The 19,783-nt window shown below is 43.8% G+C and overlaps 1 protein-coding gene across 7 annotated transcripts in view; it reads left to right on the top strand.

Annotated features, from left to right (window-relative positions):
• Window positions 1-19,783, top strand: part of SLC20A2 (solute carrier family 20 member 2) — a 125,157-nt gene that overhangs the window by 85,852 nt on the left and 19,522 nt on the right. For all 7 annotated transcript variants that reach the window (XM_037744760.1, XM_017545959.1, XM_017545961.2 and 4 more), the window contains 3 exons: window positions 1,381-1,477; window positions 14,063-14,179; window positions 18,913-19,116. In XM_037744760.1, coding sequence (XP_037600688.1) covers window positions 1,381-1,477; window positions 14,063-14,179; window positions 18,913-19,116 — 418 coding nt within the window. The remainder of the gene's footprint in view (window positions 1-1,380; window positions 1,478-14,062; window positions 14,180-18,912; window positions 19,117-19,783) is intronic.

Here is a 19,783-nt window from a genome sequence, read left to right as displayed (position 1 = left end):
AACCAAGTTATTTGAGAAAACATACAGTGATTTAATTAAAAACACAGACTCAGGGCTGTCTACTACAGAAGCTGTTGGTTGGGAATCTCTCTTCAGCAACTGTTGTCCCTAAGAAAACAATGCTTTGGAAACCAGAGGCTGTAGGCATTGAGGCTCCAGCATTTTGTTTTCAGTTCAGCCTGGGTTCTTTTCACTTGACATATCACAGATGATCATAACTGGCTGTGTCGCTCATGCCGGGCTCCGGCTCATTCATCTCAATGTTTGCCACTTGTCTTCCTCTCCCGCCTGGTCCAGTGTGACACTCCCACACTTGAGTCTCATTCTGTCCTGCTCTGACTGTACCTCACGCCTCACTGCATTCAACTCCAGCCTCTTGACAAGTGCTCTTGGCTCCTTGAGACTTTCCAGAACAGCTCCTTGATGGGCTGTGCTGTTCTACAATCATACCTGACATCCATGTGTGTTTGCATTTGGCAGTAGCAGTCTTTGAGATGCTTACCCATACTTCCGCAGCTCTTACCGGTTTTTAGACCTAATTTCCTTTGATCACAGCAAGTAGCATGTTCATGTACGTGTGACCTTTGTGGTTATTAGAAGTTAGTCCCTTTTTGGATTATTTGAGCCACAATTGTGTGCCAGGGCTACATTGATGGGAGTTCCTGGCCCATATTTTTACTTCAAAATTCTCTGCATATCTGCTAAAAACGAAATTTCTCATATTCTCTCAGATGTTGTTTAACCTAAAACATGCACAATACCATTCTTGTTGAAGTTATTAGATTTAGGGAGTGTTGTAGCAGAAGACTAAATTAGTAAACAGATGATGAATGTCGAATAAATTATTTGACAAGGAACCACATTTCTTTTTAACTTCTAATAGTTGAAGGCTAAATACTATACTTGTGAAAATCATAGCACATGGTAACATAGCTGACATGCATTGTGTAATAGAGTGTTGTAAAATCTAATGGTAATGCAGTGATGCTGAAGTCATCTGACTCTGTTAGAGGATCCTTGGAGGTTGAATCTCAGATTATTTGTTGAATGTAGCCAGTTAGGGCCAAAGCTGGACTCCGCGTAGTGAATGCTGTAGGTTTTGAAGAAGGAGATGCCCAGCTCTGGGCTTTGGTCCTCCGGAACCGGCTTAACCTAATAGTTTTTTTCTGTTTTGAAGTCTGACATCAGCTCATGTGATTCCAGTGCTTAATGTGTCCGCTGGCCACAACAGTGGGCTCTTTGACACTGCATTTGTGTGGGAGAGACGGCCCCACTGGGGTTTGGGAAGACTTTCTTGTAACAGTATTTTGTATCATTTTGTCTGTGTTGGCTCCAAATGCTGCTGGGATCCTGACCTCCCACTCTGTCCTTGTCCCACAGGAAGACCCTGTTCCCAACGGCCTCCGGGCACTCCCAGTATTCTATGCTGCTACCATAGCAATCAATGTCTTTTCCATCATGTACACGGGAGCACCAGGTAAGGTTCCCTTGGAAGCATACTCCAGGGGCAAAGTGCATTGTATTCGAACAGTATCAGTTTATTTGGTGCTGGCCTTGTTGGCTGACAATAAAAACATTACTCATGATCATTATGGAATAGTAAAAAGAGTGGTAAATGCCTTTACTTATCTTAATTAAATACCCAAGAGATATGTAGCGTACAAAAGCAGCAGACTTTCAAGTTAGAAAAAAAAATTAAATCCCTACTCAGCTTGCTCAGCATCTCTGAGGTTTTTTGTGGAGGGGGTTAAAAAATTCTTTCTTTCTTTTTTTTTTTTAGTGAAGACGGATGATCTCACTCTATAGCCGGGGCTGGAGTGCAGTGGTGCAATCATAGCTCACTGCAGCGTTGACCTCATGAGTCCAAGCAATCCTCCCACCTCAGCCCCCTGAGTAGCTGGGACCCCAGGTGTGCGCCACCACACCCAGCTTTTTATTTTTCACTGTAACAGGGTCTCTCTATATTGCCTAGGCTGGTGTCAAAATTCTTAGCCTCAAGTCATTCTCCTGCCTCAGCTTCCCAAAGTGCTGGGATTACAGGTGTGAGCCACATGGTGCCTGGCCTAATTCTTTTCTTTTAGACCTCAAATAGGAAAAGAAATAAACTTATGCATGGTATCCTTATTTGCACCCATTTCAGCATTGATGAGCCGGCAACCTTCTGTTAAATATTTCTGTGCATGTCGGGTAGAGAATATTCCTCCCCTATTTGTGAGAGGCGCCTCCTCCAGCCAGACTGTGGGATGTGTGGCATCAACAGATGTGTTAGTTTGTGTGGGTTTTTATCTTGTTAATGTCCTTTATGGATGAGGATTCAGTTATTAGCCATATCTGACAGAAAAGCCTCCCTCTCTGTGTTTTAAAGATGAAATTTCTGCCAAATGACATGTCCTATCATAATCAAAAAGTGCCCTCTTCCAAAATAGTGGAAATCTTTATCACTTTCTCAAACTAGTTCTTCTCAATGTGAAGTTTCTCACATTTTATTACACATATCTAATTATATTTTATATGTTTCAGTATTGGAAATAAATTATTTCTAAATGATTCTAACATTATATAACCTTTTTGTGGCATCTGTGCAGCATTCAGAACATTGATCTTAAAGGTTTAAATACTCACTGTGGGGCTTCCAGACTTTGGGTGATTTGGGGATGAGGAAGGGGGAGCGCCACAGCTGCTTTAGGTGCTAGTAAAGCAGGAAGCAAAGGTTGTAGGGGTGAGGAGAGCAGGAGGAAGGTGAAATCCCAGCCACAGGTAACAGCAGCCTGCTGCCTCTTTCCGTTTTATAACTCATGGACTAGGAAGTGTGTTTGTCACTGCTTTTTGAAATATGTGCCCCATGATAAATTTTTTTTTTAAAAGTGAGGCCAGGTGCGGTGGCTCACGCCTATAACCCCAGCACTTTGGGAGGCCGAGGAAGGCAGATCACTTGAACCAGGTCAAGAGTTCGAAACCAGTCTGGCCAACATAGTGAAAATACAAAAATTAGCCAGGCATGGTGACGCAGCTATCTATCTGGGAGGCTGAGGCAGGAGAATCGCTTGAACCCAGGAGGTGAAGATTGCAGTGAGCCAAGATCCCACCACTGCACTCCAGCCTGGGTGACAGAGCAAGACTCTATCTCAAAAACAAAACAAGAAAAAACAATTTTTTAAGCGAGTGACAGAGAAAAACCAGTTCCACACCACGGAGTTGAGCACGCCACCTAGTGTGTGATTCCTTCAGGCATCTCTTAGTGCCAGGCACTTGGAAGGTCCGGAGCGCTGGATTGGAAGTGAACTCTATAGCGGGAGATAGCTTAGACCTTGTTCTTATTTTATATGGGCTTTTAGAGCCGAAGTTAGCTGAGCAGAAAGCAAAGTGTCCGCATTCACCAGACGCCGCCTGGGTTGGTGACTTAGGAGCCTGAGCCAGTGAAAGCTGAGGATGCCTTCTGTGGTGCCAAGTCCTGCACATGGGAATTGGCATCGATATGGATGGGATCTGTTTCTGCATTTTATTTTTGCCACCCTCTATTCTTTTTGCTTCCTGGCTCTTCTACCAACTGTCAGAAGAAGACAATTTTGATTTTTAATACAAATCTGACTTTTTCTATACATGGCCCTTTTTTCGCATCTCTTCTTGTCCCCATCTTTTGGCTGCAGTTGGCGCATTTGCTAAAAGTGTCATCTTACCGGGAGACTAAATTACCCTAGGGGAAATTAAAGTATGTAATGAATGAGACTCTAAGAATAATATAAATACTTTATGTGGTTGTTGTGAGAAATAAATAATATAAATGTATTGAACTGAGCTTTACGTGGATTAATCCTTTAGTCCTCCCAACTACTCGTGGAGATTGGTAATATAAATAATCTCATGTTACAGGTTGGAAACGGAGGCAGGGCAATGCTGAGTACCCAAGGTCCCGTAACTGATAGGATGTAGAACCAGGATTTGAGCCAGGCGTCTAGTCCTGAGCCCCAGCATCTTAGCTGTGACATTATACAGATACAGGTAGCTTCAAACACCACATATAATGCCTGGTATGTAATGTTGCTATTCATGACAATAAAAATTGCATCAACCTTAACAAATTCTTTCTCTTCTCTTAACTCCCTTTAAAAATGTCTTCCAGTATATTTGGAAACCTGGCTAATACACACACACACACACACACACACACACACACACACACAAACACAAAGATGGAGTCTTGCTCTGTCTCCCAGGCTGGGGTGCAGTGGTGTGATCTCGGCTCACTGCAGGAGAGGGTTCAGGGATTCTCCTGCCTCTGCCTCCCAAGTAGCTGGGACTACAGGCAAGCGCCGCCGCAGCCAGCTAATTTTTTTATTTTTAGTAGAGACAGGGTTTCACCATGTTGGCCAGGCTGGTCTTGAACTCCTGACCTCAGGTGATTAGCCTGCCTTGGCCTCCCAAAGCGCTGGGATTACAGGCGTGAGCCACTGTCTCTGGCTATTTTTGTATATATTTAATACACTAGTTAGTGTGAAGAAGCCTCCACCTCCTTAACTAGGAATATAAAAAATCTGGGCTGGTGATGGTGGTTCACACCTGGAATCCCAGCACTTCTGAAGGCTGAGGAGGGAGGATCACCTGAGGCCAGGCGTTCAAGACTAGCCTTGGCAACATAGCAAGACCCATCTCTACAAAAATAACAATAATAATAATAATTGTAAAATCTGTACGGGGGAGTAAGGCTATTATGAACTATGATCATGCCACTGCACTCAAGCCAGATGACAGAGCGAGACCCTGTCTCAAAAAAAAAAAAAATCGGTATAAGGATCTTGAAGTTCATTATTACCTCAAAGCACAAGCAGTATTCCCAGTCCTGAAGTTGGCGTTAGGTTCTGTAGTTGGGTGGCTGTTCCGTGGGAATGTGACTTTACCTCCCCTCCCTAAGTCTTATCCCTGATTATAAAGTAAGGCCAGGAGTAGCATCTCCGCTCAAGGGACACTACAGTCCCTGAGATAATGCAGGCAGGGCTCCTGGCACAGTGCCTAGCATATCATCAGTGCTTCATACGGTCATTTGTGCCTTCCTCTCCTCCGAGGTTGGCTCTAGGACCTCCGTGGATACCAAAATCCACGGATACTCAAGTTCCTTAAGTTGGCCACCAGTATCACTGGACCCATGGATGCAGAAGGCCAACTGTGCCTGTTAGAGGCTATTTTGTTACCATCAGTCATAATTAACCTAACCCAGTCTTTAGGCCTTAACTTGCCAAAAACTCCTGAGTCATCCTGTCTTTCTGGTTTTCCACATTTGTTTGTATGGAAAAATTCTTACTTGAAGTTTTCTAAGGGGCTTGCCTAGAGGAGAAGAAGGTCATGGCTCTGAAGGTCCAACCGTTTTGTTCTTGCAATTAGTCAAAAGGACTTTGCTTGGGAGGCCGAGGTGGGTGGATCACAAGGTCAAGAGATCGAGACCATCCTGGCCAACATGGTGAAACCACGTCTCTACTAAAAAAAATACAAAAATTAGCTGGGCATGGTGGCACATGCCTGTAGTCCCAGCTACTTGGGAGGCTGAGGCAGGAGAATTGCTTGAACCCAGGAGGCGGAGGTTGCAGTGAGCCGAGATCGCACCACTGCACTCCAGCCTGGCGACAGAGTGAGACTCTGTCTCAAAAAAAAAAAAGGACTTTGCTAATATTTGGATTCCTAGAGAATATTTCTAGAATGTCCTTTTACCCTTCAATCTAGACTTGAATTACATGCCGTTTCTTCAGTATGAGTTATCTCTGCAAGTCCAGCTGTATCATCAGTAATCGTGGTGTCCTATTTTGTGTTTTTAGTGTTTTGATTTTCTCTGCTGTCTACTCTAAATTATTGTGAAGTTGATTATTGCTTAGGCTTAGTTTGATTTCTTGCAACCTCTGCTTCCCGGGTTCAAGTGATTCTCCTGCCTCAGCCTTCTGAGTATCTGGGACTACAGGCACGTGCTACCACGCCCAGCTAATTTTTGTATTTTTAGTAGAGATGGGGTTTCACCACTTTTCCTCAAATAAAAGTCATTCTTGCACTTCAAAGACTAAGTTCACACTTTGAAAAAATTGTCTTTGAGTTTTTGTTCTTAAAAAAATTATTTGCAAGGATTAAAAAAATAACTTTAGGAAATGAAATGCTTACTTGGGTTGGATGCAAGCCTAAGGTTCAATTTTAATGAAAACGTCTTCAGTTGTGTGGTTTTTGATCAGTGTTGAAACAGTGAATGCTAAAGTTCATGGCATGCCCCTTCTGAACAGTCAAAGCGGGTACCCAGTTAAGCCTCTGGTAGGCACCTTCTAAGGCAACGTGTGGTCCCAGCCAGCAGCAGCATGCAGAAACTTGTCAAAATGCAGATTCTGAGGCCCAGCCCTGGACCCACTGAATGGGAGACACTGCAGTCCAGTGTGCTTTAATAGGGGAGCCTCAGTGATTCGGACAGACGTTTGCAGTTTGAGAACTCCTGCTCTAGGCATGTCTCTTATCAGAAACATGGCGTCCTCATTACAGTTCTCATGGAATGGGCGCTCCCCAAAATTCTAACCCTAACCCAACCTTTGCTCACTCTTTTCCACCAGCAAAGGAATTCCTAACTTCACCAGGCCTGGTTCCTGACTTCCCCAAAGCAGTCTGTATCTGAGACATGCCTGCCCCTGCCTCTGTGGCCTCCTCCCCCTCCTCCTCTTCTCCCTCCTTTTCCTCCTCTATCTCTTCCTCTTCCTCCTCCATTCTTCCTCCTCCTCCCTCTGTTCCTTCTTCTCTTCCTCTTTATCTCTTCCTCCTCCTCTTCCTTCTCCATCTCCACCTCATCTCTTCCTCCTCATCATCATTTCGTCCTCCTCCATCTCCTCTTCCCTCTCCTCCTCCTCTTCTTCCTGTTTCTCCTCCCGCTTTGCTTCCTCTTTCTCCTCCTCATCCTCCTCCTCCTGTTTCTCCTCTTCCTTCTCATCTTCCTCCTCCTCATCTTCTTCCATCTCTTCCTCCTCCCCCTGTACTTCCTCCAATTGCAGTTGCCTCTCATCCAGTTTCTAGGAAACCAGGACATCAGAACCTCTCAGGCCCCCAGATGGCTTTGTGAGAAGGACCCCTGCTCTCAGAGGGCCTCTTTCTTCCGTGCCGTGATTGTGATGTGCAGGCTGTGGAGAGGCCAGAAATTGCAGCCACAGTGATTCTTAGTCCTGGATTGGGGAAGCCCTGGGGTGAGAAGAGTCTCTAGTTGTCACCAAGAGCTGAATTAAACACAAGGTCATTTAGATTCACTTTCTTTCCAGAATTATTACAAGTGAACCAACCCTGGTTTGAAAAAATAGGAACCAGCCAGGCACAGTGGCTCACAGCTGTAATCCCAGCACTTGTGGGAGTCAGAGGCAGGCAGATCACCCGAGGTCAGGAGTTCGAGACCAGCCTGGCCAACATGGAGAAACCCTGTCTCTACTAAAAATACAAAAATTAGCTGGGCATGATGGCACGTACCTGTAATCCCAGCTACTTGGGAGGCTGAGACAGGAGAATCTCTTGAACTTGGGAGGCTGGACAGGAGAACCTCTTGAATCTGGGAGGGGGAGGTTTCAGTGATCCAAGAGGGCACCACTGCACTCCAGCCTGGGCAGTAGAGTGAGACTCTGTCTTACAAAAATAAAATAAAGAACAACAACAACAAAAAAAACTTGGTAACGTGCAAAAAATAATTTTTTAACTTATAGAGCAAATTAATGCTTTGAACATGTTGATCTAGAACAAAAGACAAAGCTCAGTTTTAAGATAAGGCAAGATATTAGAGCAGTTCTGCAAAGGAGGTAGTGTGTGTGTGTGTGTGTGTGTGTACACACATGAGTGTGAATATTTACTGTGAGAAGATATCTGCAGCACATTGTTATGTGATCAAGAAAAGCACAGAATAGTATAGAGTGGGATTCTGCTTCTGTTTAAAAAAAAGGAAAAAAGAAACACAAATGTTCTACACGTTGTCCATGCTTACCTAGAAAATGCCTGGAAAGATACACACCAAATAGTTCCTACTGTCTCCGTGTAAAGTGAGTCGAAGAGGGGAGGATGAGGAGGAAGGTTCGTATTTGTACATCATGCAGTTTTGTAGGTACTACTGACATTTTTACAATAAGCATACCTGTATAATGGAGTCAGGGAGAATCTGTGCAGTGAGTCCACAAGAAGGAGTGTTGTAGGGAGGTCATGATGGCTCATGATATAAGGAAACTGAAATGGATGAAAGCCTTACTGGTCCCGTCTAAGTTTTGTTTAGAGATCCTTAGTCATGAGGGTTAGCTGTGAAAAACAAGAAGTACAACAAGGTAATAACAGTGAAGACTGAGCTTATATAAAAAGTTCTATGTACTTCTTCCTAAATGGCTAGAATATTTGTCTGATCTTTTGGGGATTGGGAATCGAATTGTAAAGATGCCTGAGGTTAGAGCTAAATCACTGTTCATGGTATCTTTGCTGCTCCGCAAATGAAAGGTGCTTGACATGAAAGGCCATTTAGTGGCTGGAGCGGAGAACGGAGACCCAGAGCTCTTGGCACTGGTTCCTGGCAGCCACTTTTGGCTGAGTGAACATGAACCACTGAAGTTGTGCCCCGCTATGCCCATCCGCAGGGGGAAATGACAGCCGTGTCTTACTGCCTGATGAAGGCATAATTGTTTAGAAACAATTTGAGATCCATACCAGGAAGACAATTTAATAGAAAGCATTTTTGTCAAAAATATTGTTGTGTAGAAGTCAGTCTTGCGTTTTTTTTTGTTGTTGTTGTTGTTTTTTGTTTTGTTTTGACACAATGTCTTGCTCTGTTGCCAGGCTGGAGTGCAGTGGTGCGATCTCGGCTCACTTCAACCTCTGCCCCCTGGGTTCAAGTGATTCTTCTGCCTCAAACTCCTGAGTAGCTGGGACTACAGGCATGCACCACCATGGCCAGCTAATTTTTTTTGTATTTTCAGTGGAGACAGGGTTTCACTGAGTTGGCCAGGATGGTCTCGATCTCTTAACCTTGTGATCCACCCTGCCTCAGCCTCCCAAAGTGCTGGGATTACAGGCATGAGCCACCATGCCCAGTGAGTTTTTAGGAGAAAAACCATTTTGCCTTGGGTGTGCATTGATTCAGGTGCTATCCTTTGCCGAATCTTGTTTTTTGTTTGTTTTTATTTTTTTATTTTATTTTTTGAGACGGAGTCTCTCTCTTGTTGCCCAGGCTGGAGTGCCGTGTTGCAATCTCAGCTCACTGAAACCTCCACCTCCCAGGTTCACATGATTCTCCTGCCTCAGCCTCCGGAGTAGCTGGGATTACAGACACACACCACCACGCCTGGCTAATTTTTTTTTGGTATTTTTAGTAGACATGGGGTTTCACTATGTTGGCCGGGCTGGTCTCAAGCTCCTGACCTCATGATCCACCTGGCTCAGCCTCCCAAAGTGCTAGAGTTACAGGCATGAGCCACCGCACCCAGCCTGAATCTTTGTATTGAATTTTTATCCATGAAACTGGATTTTACAACTGGATTTGGAGATTTGTAGCACAGAAAACTGTTGGTTTACTTTTTCACATGCAGGCTTTAAAAGTAAATTCTCGTGCTCGTCTGATTCTCTGCTAAATCAACAAAGCGCTGGAATACTTTAGTAAGATCCTATCTGCATCCTGCTCCCCTCCTTACCAACTGTGAACAGCTTCCCCCATTTTCCCAGGTTCCTTCTCTCTTATTCCTCCTCTGTGACATGTTACTCTGTCTCCCCATCACTTCCTCTGGGGGATGTGTTTCTCTCCTGCTTCCCCTGCCAGTTTCTCATGACTGGAAGTGATTTCAGAGTTTTCTGGCCATTTCCCAGAGCACATCAATGATAGGGGCAAAGGTACAAAAGGCAGGTGATACTGTCTTGGGTCTAAGCACAGGGTGAGAAGTCTTGTGCCCAACCTCAGGTTCGCCCCTTTGGCGAGATCCTACATGACCCTTCTGGGAACCTGGCGGCGTCCTAGAAGGAGCCCACGAAGTCACCTTTCTTGACTTCTGTTCTGGACCCTGCTCAGCATGGGGATGGTAAAAATATGGCCTGATAGCAAAAATGTTCTCTCATTTTTAAAATATGTATCCAGAAAAAAAAAATGTATTCCAGATTGTTTCTCTTTCCCTGTGGTCTGCGGGGTTTGCCTCTCTTCGATCAGTTTAGCACAGCAAAGCCACAAGTAGCACAATTCGCAATTTTATCATCAGGGAAACCACAGAAGAAACAGGGAAACCTCCTGAGGAACCATCCTTTGAAGCTGTGTGTGGGATCGGTTTTGGCGTCAGTTGTTAGGTTGAGGTTGGTAAAGAGCAGTTACCATTCGGGTTGGCAAGAATGGGCTTTGGCACAATCGTTTGCCACATGTAAGAACCATGACATGGAGGTGGACAGCAGATGCTGGGAAGCTTGGCCCCAGACACGGTCCAGTGCAGTCAACCAAGGGGTTGCACAAGTGGCTCTCAGCTTTGGGTGCAGGGGCAGCGCCTGTGTTGGATGGGGCCTGCTAGATGTGGGTGCAGTGCACAGAAGGGCTGAGTCCACGTATTCCGATGTAGCCAGTAGGGTGGGAGCCCAGCAGTTAAGTGCCTGTCCTTCCATAGTGACCTTAGCCATCCCTGAGCTAGTTGAATCTAGGTTTTTGTTTTTAATACTTACATACATTAATTCTGACTATGTGTAGTATTCACTACCTATTCTATTAATACAACCTCTTACAATTATAAATTTTTTTTTTCCTGAGATGATTCTGGCCCTGTCACGCAGGCTGGAGTGCAGTGGTACAATCTTGGCTCACTGCAACCTCAGCCTCCTAGGTTCAAGCGATTTTTTCGCCTCAGCCTCCTGAGAAGCTGGGATTACAGGTGTGCGCCACCATACCCAGCTAATTTTTTTTTTTTTTTTTGAGACAGAGTCTGGCTTTGTTGCCCAGGCTGGAGTACAGTGGTACAATCTTGTCTCACCGCAAACTCTGCGTCTGAGGTTCAAGGGATTCTCCTGCTTCAGCCTCCCAACTAGCTGGGACTACAGGCACAGCCACCATGCCCAGCTAATTTTTGTATTTTTAGTAGAGACAGAATTTCACCATGTTGGCCAGGCTTGTCTGAAACTCCTGACCTCAGGTGAGTTGCCCACCTCGGCCTCCCAAAGTGCTGGGATTACAGGTGTGAGCCAACGCACCCAGCCAAAATGTTTAATAGTACATTTTTTTTTTTTTTTGAGGCAGCGTCTCACTCTGTTGCCCTCACTGGAGTTCAGTGGTGCTGTCATAGCTCACTGCAGCCTCAAACTCCTGGACCTGAGAGATTCTCCCACCTCAGCCTCCCAAGTAGTTGGGACTACAGGCATGCACCACCACTCCCAGTAATCTTTTTAGTTTTATTTTGTAAAGACAGGGTCTTGTTATGTTGCTCAGGCTAGTCTTGAACTCCTGGCTTCAAGTGATCCCCCAACCTCAGCCTCCCAAAGTGCTGGGATTATAGCCATGAGCCACCCTGCCCAACCTAATAGTACTTCAGCTGAGTAACTTTGTGCTGGTTTGTATGTATAAAATGGTCAACAACGTCGCAAAGACTGCAGATTTATTTTAGAGCAACGTGTTAGTTAATAACCCCTTTAGATTTTTTTTTTTTTTTTTTTGAGACAGAGTTTCACTCTTGTTACCCAGGCTGGAGTGCAATGGCGCGATTTCGGCTCACTGCAACCTCTGCCTCCTGGGTTCAAGCAATTCTCCTGCCTCAGCCTCTCGAGTGGCTGGGACTACAGGCGTGCGCCACCAGGCCCAGCTAATTATCGTATTTTTAGTAGAGACAGGGTTTCACCATGTTGACCAGGATAGTCTCGATCTCTTGACCTCATGATCCACCCGCCTCAGCCTCCCAAAGTGCTGGGATTATAGACGTGAGCCACCGTGCCTGGCCCCCTTTAAATCTTTTTAACAAACAAAAGTGCATTTGCATTATATACATATATTTATTTATTTTTCTTTTTTACATATTTTTTACCTTTTTTTTAGTAAATGCTCCCAGATCTTTATCTTATTGTATATATTTTAAAGTTATCACTATAAAAGTATGTGTAATAAAAAGTGAAATTCCCACTCCGATCTCCCAAGTCTCCATAAAGAAGTTGGAAACCACTGTATCTTTCCAGAACTTTTTCTGTAGATTCACAGACAGGGCAGGAGTGTAGAAAGGGAGATGCTTTATTTTTCAAACATAAATTACGTCATACTTTGTGTATATCATACAGCTAGCCTGCGTTATTCATTGAATCTGGGGCCTCTTTCCTTATGAGTACATATAGACCTGCCTAATTCTTAAGACTGTTTACAATAATTATTTCACATTCTCATAATGATGCATATATTAGTTGTTCTACAAATTCTTACTATTACAAATAATGCTGTGGCGAGTATTCTTGCATATGTACCTGTGGGTTCATGTATGAGCATGAGTGTTTAAGCTGTGCACATATGAATGTGTGTGAATATGCCTGTTGTCACCATTGACAGCAGATGGATACAATTCAGTGATGAGTGCTGAAAACATCACTGCTGTGAAAAGACGACAATCTCAAAGGGCGCTTCCACCCTCGGACTGGCTAATGTTACTAGTTAGTGTGCATTATGGGATTTGAATGAAAAGTTTCTCTGCACTGTAATTTCATAAGTTGATGGTTCAAAGAAGAGTTAAGTTTGAAGGTCAGTGGTCTTTTAAAAAACTCTTTTTTTAAATTTAAATTTTTTTTATTTTTATTTTTTTTTGAGACGGAGTTTCGCTCTTGTTACCCAGGCTAGAGTGCAATGGCGCGATCTCAGCTCACCGCAACCTCCACCTCCTGGGTTCAGGCAATTCTCCTGCCTCAGCCTCCTGAGTAGCTGGGATTACAGGCACATGCCACCATGCCCAGATAATTTTTTTTGTATTTTTAGTAGAGACGGGGTTTCACCATGTTGACCAGGATGGTCTCGATCTCTTGACCTCGTGATCCACCCACCTCGGCCTCCCAAAGTGCTGGGATTACAGGCTTGAGCCACCGCGCCCGGCCTTAAAAAATTCTTATTCCTTTGGCCAGGCATGGTGGCTCATGCCTGTAATCCCAGCACTTCCGGAGGTCAAAGCAGGAACGTCCTTTGAGGATAGGAGTTTGAGACCAGCCTGGGCAACATCACAAGGCCTCATCTCTTAAATAAATAAATAAATAAATAAACAAAATAAAACAACACCAAAAATCCTTTTGTTTCTCAAATGATTTCAAAGAAGTTCTGTGTATGTGGCCAGGGCCCATGTCCGTTTAAAGTAGGGCTGCTGGCTGCCGGCGAACTAGGAGAGGCCTCAGTGGCAGGAGCCAGGCAGCGTCCAGATGGCAGCTTTCTGCCACAGATGGGTTGGGCTGGGATGGGCATCAGGGCGGAAGACAGCTGACTCTTTTCTCAGCTACATTTGCGCATGCAGCCATTTAGATATGGAAATAATATGTAAATGGCTTTCATCTCAACTTAATATGCTGTTTGTGCCCAGCTAGTAAAATTTAATTTAATTTAATTTAATTATTTATTTATTTTTTAGATGGAGTCTTGCTCTGTTGCCCAGGCTAGAGTGAGTGGTATAATCTCAGCTCACTGAAACCTCCGCCTCCCAGTTTCAAGCAATTCTCCTGCCTCAGCCTCCCAAATAGCTGGGACTACAGACACGTACCACCACACCTGGCTGGTTTTTATATTTTTAGTAAAGACAGGGTTTCACCATGTTGGCCAGGCTGGTCTTGAACTCCTGACCTCAGGTAATCCTCCCACCTCGGCCTCCCAAAGTGCTGAGATTACATGCCTGGCCCCCAGTTGGTAAAATTTTAATAATTAGCTTACTAATTAGTTTAAGCACATATTCACAAGATATAGGCTCTACACCAAAAAGTATAGCATGTTTTTTTGGTTCAGAGTTTTATTCACTACAAAATCCAGGTGATTCATTCTCAATTTGGGGAGTGGGAAGTACATTGCTCTGAGGCCTGACCATCAGAAATTTCCAGTAACAACACTACTTCTCATTTTCCTTCCCAGTGCTCGGCCTGGTTCTCCCCATGTGGGCCATAGCCCTGATTTCCTTTGGTGTCGCTCTCCTGTTCGCCTTTTTTGTGTGGCTCTTCGTGTGTCCGTGGATGCGGAGGAAAATAACAGGTATGGGGTTTTTGATTCTTCTGATTTACAGAAATGCTCCTGATTCCTGAAATCTCACATGTAACACGCCACAATCCTTCCTAACGGAGGAAACGGAAGTGTGGGTGATTACAGAACATACCGCATCCTCTGTCTCTCGGCTTCTGAGCGCTTTGTGGCTCAGACGTTTTCTTGATAACTTGTAACCCAGGTGGGCAGGAAGGTCCCAGTTGCCAGGAGTAACTGGAAGTTAACCGTGCAGTTCAGTTCTGCCAGCCTGTGGGAAAACATTAGCCTTCATGGAAATGCAAACTAACACCACAAGGAGGTTTTGTTTCTCACCCACAAGAATGGCTAAGAGTAAAAAGTTCTAGTAATTCCAAACGTGGGTGAAGAAGTGAAATAATTGGAACTCTGTTAGGTTTATGCTGAAATGTAAAATGATGCAACCACTTCGAAAGTTAGGTTTACAGTTTCTTTATAAAGTTAACCTTACACTTACCATGTGGGCCAGTAATTTCATTCCTAGCTATTTATCCAAAGACATGAAAACATGTGTTCATAAAAAGACTTGTATACAAATCTTTTCATCATAATAGCCCAAACAGGCAAATGGGTAACCAAACTGAGTAAATGCATGCGCTGGACCACCACGCAGCAGTAGAGAATGAACTGCTGGAGACCTGACAGCTTAAGGCATCCCACAGGCATGATACCGAGCAGAAGCCTGTGATCCAGAAGGGCACCTATCCTGCACTCTGGCATTTTTCATAATATTTCCATACATTTTCATTTAAAAGTTTTATGGATCTTTCCATTAAATTTAAGAATAGGGAAAATTCATCTGTAGCAACAGAAAGTGCTGATTGCCTAGAAAGGGTGGGGGTTGGAAAAGGCAGCTCGGGAACTTATCAGGGACATGAAATGTCTTTATTTTCATCAGCGAAGGGGCTTTAGGGTCTGACCACTTGCCACAGGTCATCACCTGTGTGCTTAAAATGCGTGCATTTTGTTATATGTATATATATGTATAACCTATAATAATAATTGTATCATTATAGTACCACAGTAATGATATATGGTATAATACAATTTTTATACAAAAACTGTATAGTACTATCATAATTGTATTAATATATTATAGTAATTATAACATAAGTTACATGTAATGAAACAAAACAATAAAAATGAAACCAATTTTATTAAAAGGAACACGATTTTTAAAAAGAAGAAGAATATGGCTTAGGAAGTCAGCCAGGGCTGTTTTCCTATTCCCAGGAACATATCTGAATTCCAAGCCTTGAAGTCACATGCTTTTTACAGGGCTCTCAAAAAAACAGATATTTACATTTGGTCTCAGCGTGCACCATAGGGTCACGTTTTAGTATGGATGGATCTGGATTTTATGTTTTGAAGAAGACCAAAATACATGAGGAGACAAAGCATGCTCCTGAATTGGAAGACAGTATAGTGGAGATGCCAGTTCTTCTCAGATTCATCTCTAGACTTCAGACAATGTAAATAGAAATCCCAGCAGGATATTTTATAGATTTAGACAAGCCACTTTTAAAGTTCACATAGAACGTCAAAGGAACTAGATGAGCTGCAATAATTTTGGAAAACAAAAAGTTGGAGGATTTGTATTAACCTGACTTCAAGACTTTTTTTTTTTAATTTTTTTATTTTGAGACGGAGCCTCGCTCTGTTGCCCAGGCTGGAGTGCAATGGCGCCATCTCAGCCCACTGCAACCTCCGCCTCCCAGGTTCAAGTGATTCTTGTGCCTCAGCCTCCCAAATAGCTGGGATTACAGGAGCGTGCCATCATGCCTGGCTAATTTTTATATATTTAGTAGAGGTGAGGTTTCACCATGTTAGCTAGGCTGGTCTCGAACTCCTGACCTCAGGTGATCCACCCGCCTCTGCCTCCCAAAGTGCTGGGATCGCAGGCGTGAGCCACCACACCCAGTTCAAGACTTCTTATGAAGGCACAAGGCAGTGTGAAATTAGGGAAGAGAGAGAGACGCATAGATTAATGGAACAAGAATAGAGTCTATAAATAGACCCACACTAATATAGCAAATGGATTTTTGATGAAGGTACAGAAACAGTTCAATGGAGAAAGGACAGTCTTTTCAACAAATGGTTTTGGAACACTAGACATCCATATGCCAAAATAAGAACCTTCACCTAACCGTTACTTTAAAAATTAACTTACAGTGCATCATAAATCTAAATATAAAATTTAAAAACAATAAGATTTTTAGGAAAAAAATATAAGGGAAAACTTTTATGACCTTGGGTTGAGAAAAGTGTTTAGATATGATACCAAAAACATGAGCTATATAAGAAAAAGTTAGGCCAGGCACGGTGGCTCACACCCGTAATCCCAGAACTTTGAGAGGCTGAGGCGAGCGGATCACCTGAGGTCGGAATTTGAGACTAGCCTGACCAACATGGAGAAAGCTGTCTCTACCAAAGATACAAAATTAGTTGGGTGTGCTGATGCACGCCTGTAATCCCAGCTACTCGACAGGATGAAGCAGGAGAATCACTTGAACCCAGGAGGTGGAGGTTGCATTGAGCTGAGATCGTACCATTGCACTCCAGCCTGGGCAACAAGAGTGAAACACCATCTCAAAAAAAAAAAAAGATCAAGTTGGTAAGTTGTACTTCATCAAAATTTGAAACTATTGCTCTGTGAGATGTGTTATGAACAGAATGGGAGAAAATGTTTGCAAATCCCATACCTGACAAAGGACTTATATTAAAAATATATAAAGAAATTTTAGAAAGGAAACAACTCAGTCAAAAAATGAGCAAAATAGGCCTGGCACAGTGGCTCACTGCAACCTCCACCTTAGAGGCCTATTGCAATAGGCCTGTAATCCCAGCACTTTGGGAGTCCAGGGCAAGCAAATCACGAGGTCAGGAGTTCAAGACCAGCCTGGCCAACATGGTGAAACCCCATCTCTACTAAAAATACAAAATTGGTCGGGTATGGTGGTGGGTGCCTGTAATCCCAGCTACTTGAGAGGCTGAGTCAGGAGAATCCCTTCAACCTGGGAGACAGGTTGCATGAACCGAGATCATGCCCCTGCACTCCAGCCTGGGCAAAAAGAGTGAACTCCATCTCAAAAATAAAAATCTTTAAATAGACATTTCACCAAAGAAGATAGATGAATAGCAAATGAGTCCATGAAAAAGTGCTCAACATCACTAGTCATCGGGAAGTGCAAATTCACATGACAGTGAGATACTGCCACCACCTACTTGAATGGCTTTTAAAAAATACTGACAGTAGATTGGGCGCGGTGGCTCACACCTATGATCCCAGCACTTTGGTAGGCCAAGGTGGGTGGATCACGAGGTCAAGAGATCAAGACCATCCTGGCCAAAATGGTGAAACCTCATCTCTAGTAAAAATTTAAAAATCAGCTGGGCGTGGTGGCGCATGCTTGTAGTTCCAGCTACTCGGGAGACTGAGGCAGGAGAATTGCTTGAACCTGGAAGGTGAAGGTTGCAGTGAGCCGAGATCGCTCCACTGCACTCCAGCCTGGGCAACAGAGCGAGACTCCATCTGAAAAATAAATAAAACATTTAAAAATTAAAAAAAAAATAGTAATAATAAATACTGACAGCATTAAATGCTGTCAGTATTTAGAAGAATGAAGAACAACTGGAACTCATACATTGTTGGTGGGAATGTCAGACAGAACAGGGAAACTGTTTGGCAGCTTCTTATATGGATAACACTTGCCATAAATATACTCTTAACCACTCGTAGATATTTCCCTAGAAAAATGAAAACTTAAATTCACGCAAAAATCTGCACGTGAATGTTTATAGCACCTTTATTTCCAGTCACCCAAAACTGGAAATAATCTACATTATCCACAGAATAAAGAAACTGTGGTGCCTTTGTACATTTGAATACTACTCAGCAATTAGAGGGAACAAATTATCGAACCATGTAACAACGTGGATAAATTTCGAAGGCATTATGCTGAGTAGAAGCCAGTCTCAAAAGATTGCATATTTTGTGATTTTATTTATGTGACTTTATGAAAAAGGAAATTTTTCAGAAATTGAAATTTCTGATTCTGAGGTTAGTTTAAGCAAACAGAAGGCCAGTCCAGGTGGCTGTAGATTTACAGAACATTAGCACTGGAAGGAACTGTGGTATTTGGATCTAGCCCTTTTTCGGTTGTTTTTGCATATGATAATTCAGGCCCTAAACTTCCATCTTTTCCTCAATTGCTGAATTTTCTAGCTAGAGTTTTCCAGGTAATTAATTGGACTTTTGACTTCTCTTTACTTTTTTTGAGACAGAGTTTCTCTCCGTTGCCCAGGCTGGAGTGCGGTGGAGCAATCTCGGCTCACTGCAACCTCCGCCTCCCAGGTTCAAGTGATTCTCCTGCTTCAGCCTCCTGAGTAGCTGGGATTACAGGCGCCTGCCAGCATGCCTGACTAATTTTTGTATTTTTAGTAGAGACGAGGTTTCACCATATTGGCCAGGCTGGTCTCAGACTCCTGACGTCATTATCCACCCACTTCGGCCTCACAAAGTGCTGGGATTACAGGTGTGAGCCACCGTGCCCAGCCTCGACTTTCTTTTCTCTATCTAGCTATAACTTATTTTTTTGGTTTCCAAAGTAAGTGCTAAAGCATAAAGATATATATTGACTTTTTAGTATTCATGCTTCAATAATAAGAACTGTCTTATAGAATGTTCCGTATGACTCTGTTTTCTTTAGGCAAATTACAAAAAGAAGGTGCTTTATCACGCGTATCTGACGAAAGTCTCAGTAAAGTTCAGGAAGCAGAATCCCCAGTATTTAAAGAGCTACCAGGTGCCAAGGCTAATGATGACAGCACCATCCCGCTCACCGGGGCGGCAGGGGAGACGTCAGGGGCCTTGGAAGGCACCTCCACGGGCAGCCACCCTCGGGCTGCATACGGTAAGATGTGCCTGGAGAGCTGGGGTTCTGTGGCGGCACGGAGATGTTCCTCCAGGGAGGACCAGCTGGGCCTGGCTATGGGCAGTCTGGTTTTAATGCACAAAAGCATCCCTTGGTTTTATGATTTGAGAAAACCCAGAGGCTAGGGAGGCCTCAGGAAACCATTCCACAGTCAGCAGAGCAATCTTAATCTGGTCCTGTGATTTCCTCCAAGAGCGGTTTATAATCTCACCAGAGGCGTGGGGGCCACGCACTGTATGTATGTGCTGCACCCACTCAGTACACGTGCAGATCTCCATGCCCTAGGAGTCACCGAATTGCTGAACACTGGTTAACCCAGCTTACTATGGAAGTTGCAAAGAGGAAGCTAAATTTGTAACCAAGGTGGTCTCACCATTGAATCACAGAAACCAGAAACCTTAGAAAATGTCCAGACTGGCCAGGCACAGTGGCTCATCCTTGTAATTCCCAGCACTTTGGGAGGCCAAGGCAGGTGGATCACCTGAGGTCAGGAGTTTGAGACCAGCCTGACTAACATGGTGAAACCTGGTCTCTACTAAAAGTACAAAAATTAGCTGGGCATGGTGGCGGGCGCCTGTAATCCCTGTTACTCAGGAGGCTGAGGCAGGAGAATTGCTAGAACCTAGGAGGTGGAGGCTGCAGTGAG

The sequence above is a fragment of the Cebus imitator genome, unplaced genomic scaffold (genome assembly GCF_001604975.1).
Source record: "Cebus imitator isolate Cc_AM_T3 unplaced genomic scaffold, Cebus_imitator-1.0 Scaffold183, whole genome shotgun sequence".
Taxonomy (NCBI): Eukaryota; Metazoa; Chordata; class Mammalia; order Primates; family Cebidae; genus Cebus; species Cebus imitator.
The sequence above is the reverse complement of the archived record's forward strand: the minus strand, read 5'-3'. Positions and strand labels throughout refer to the sequence as shown.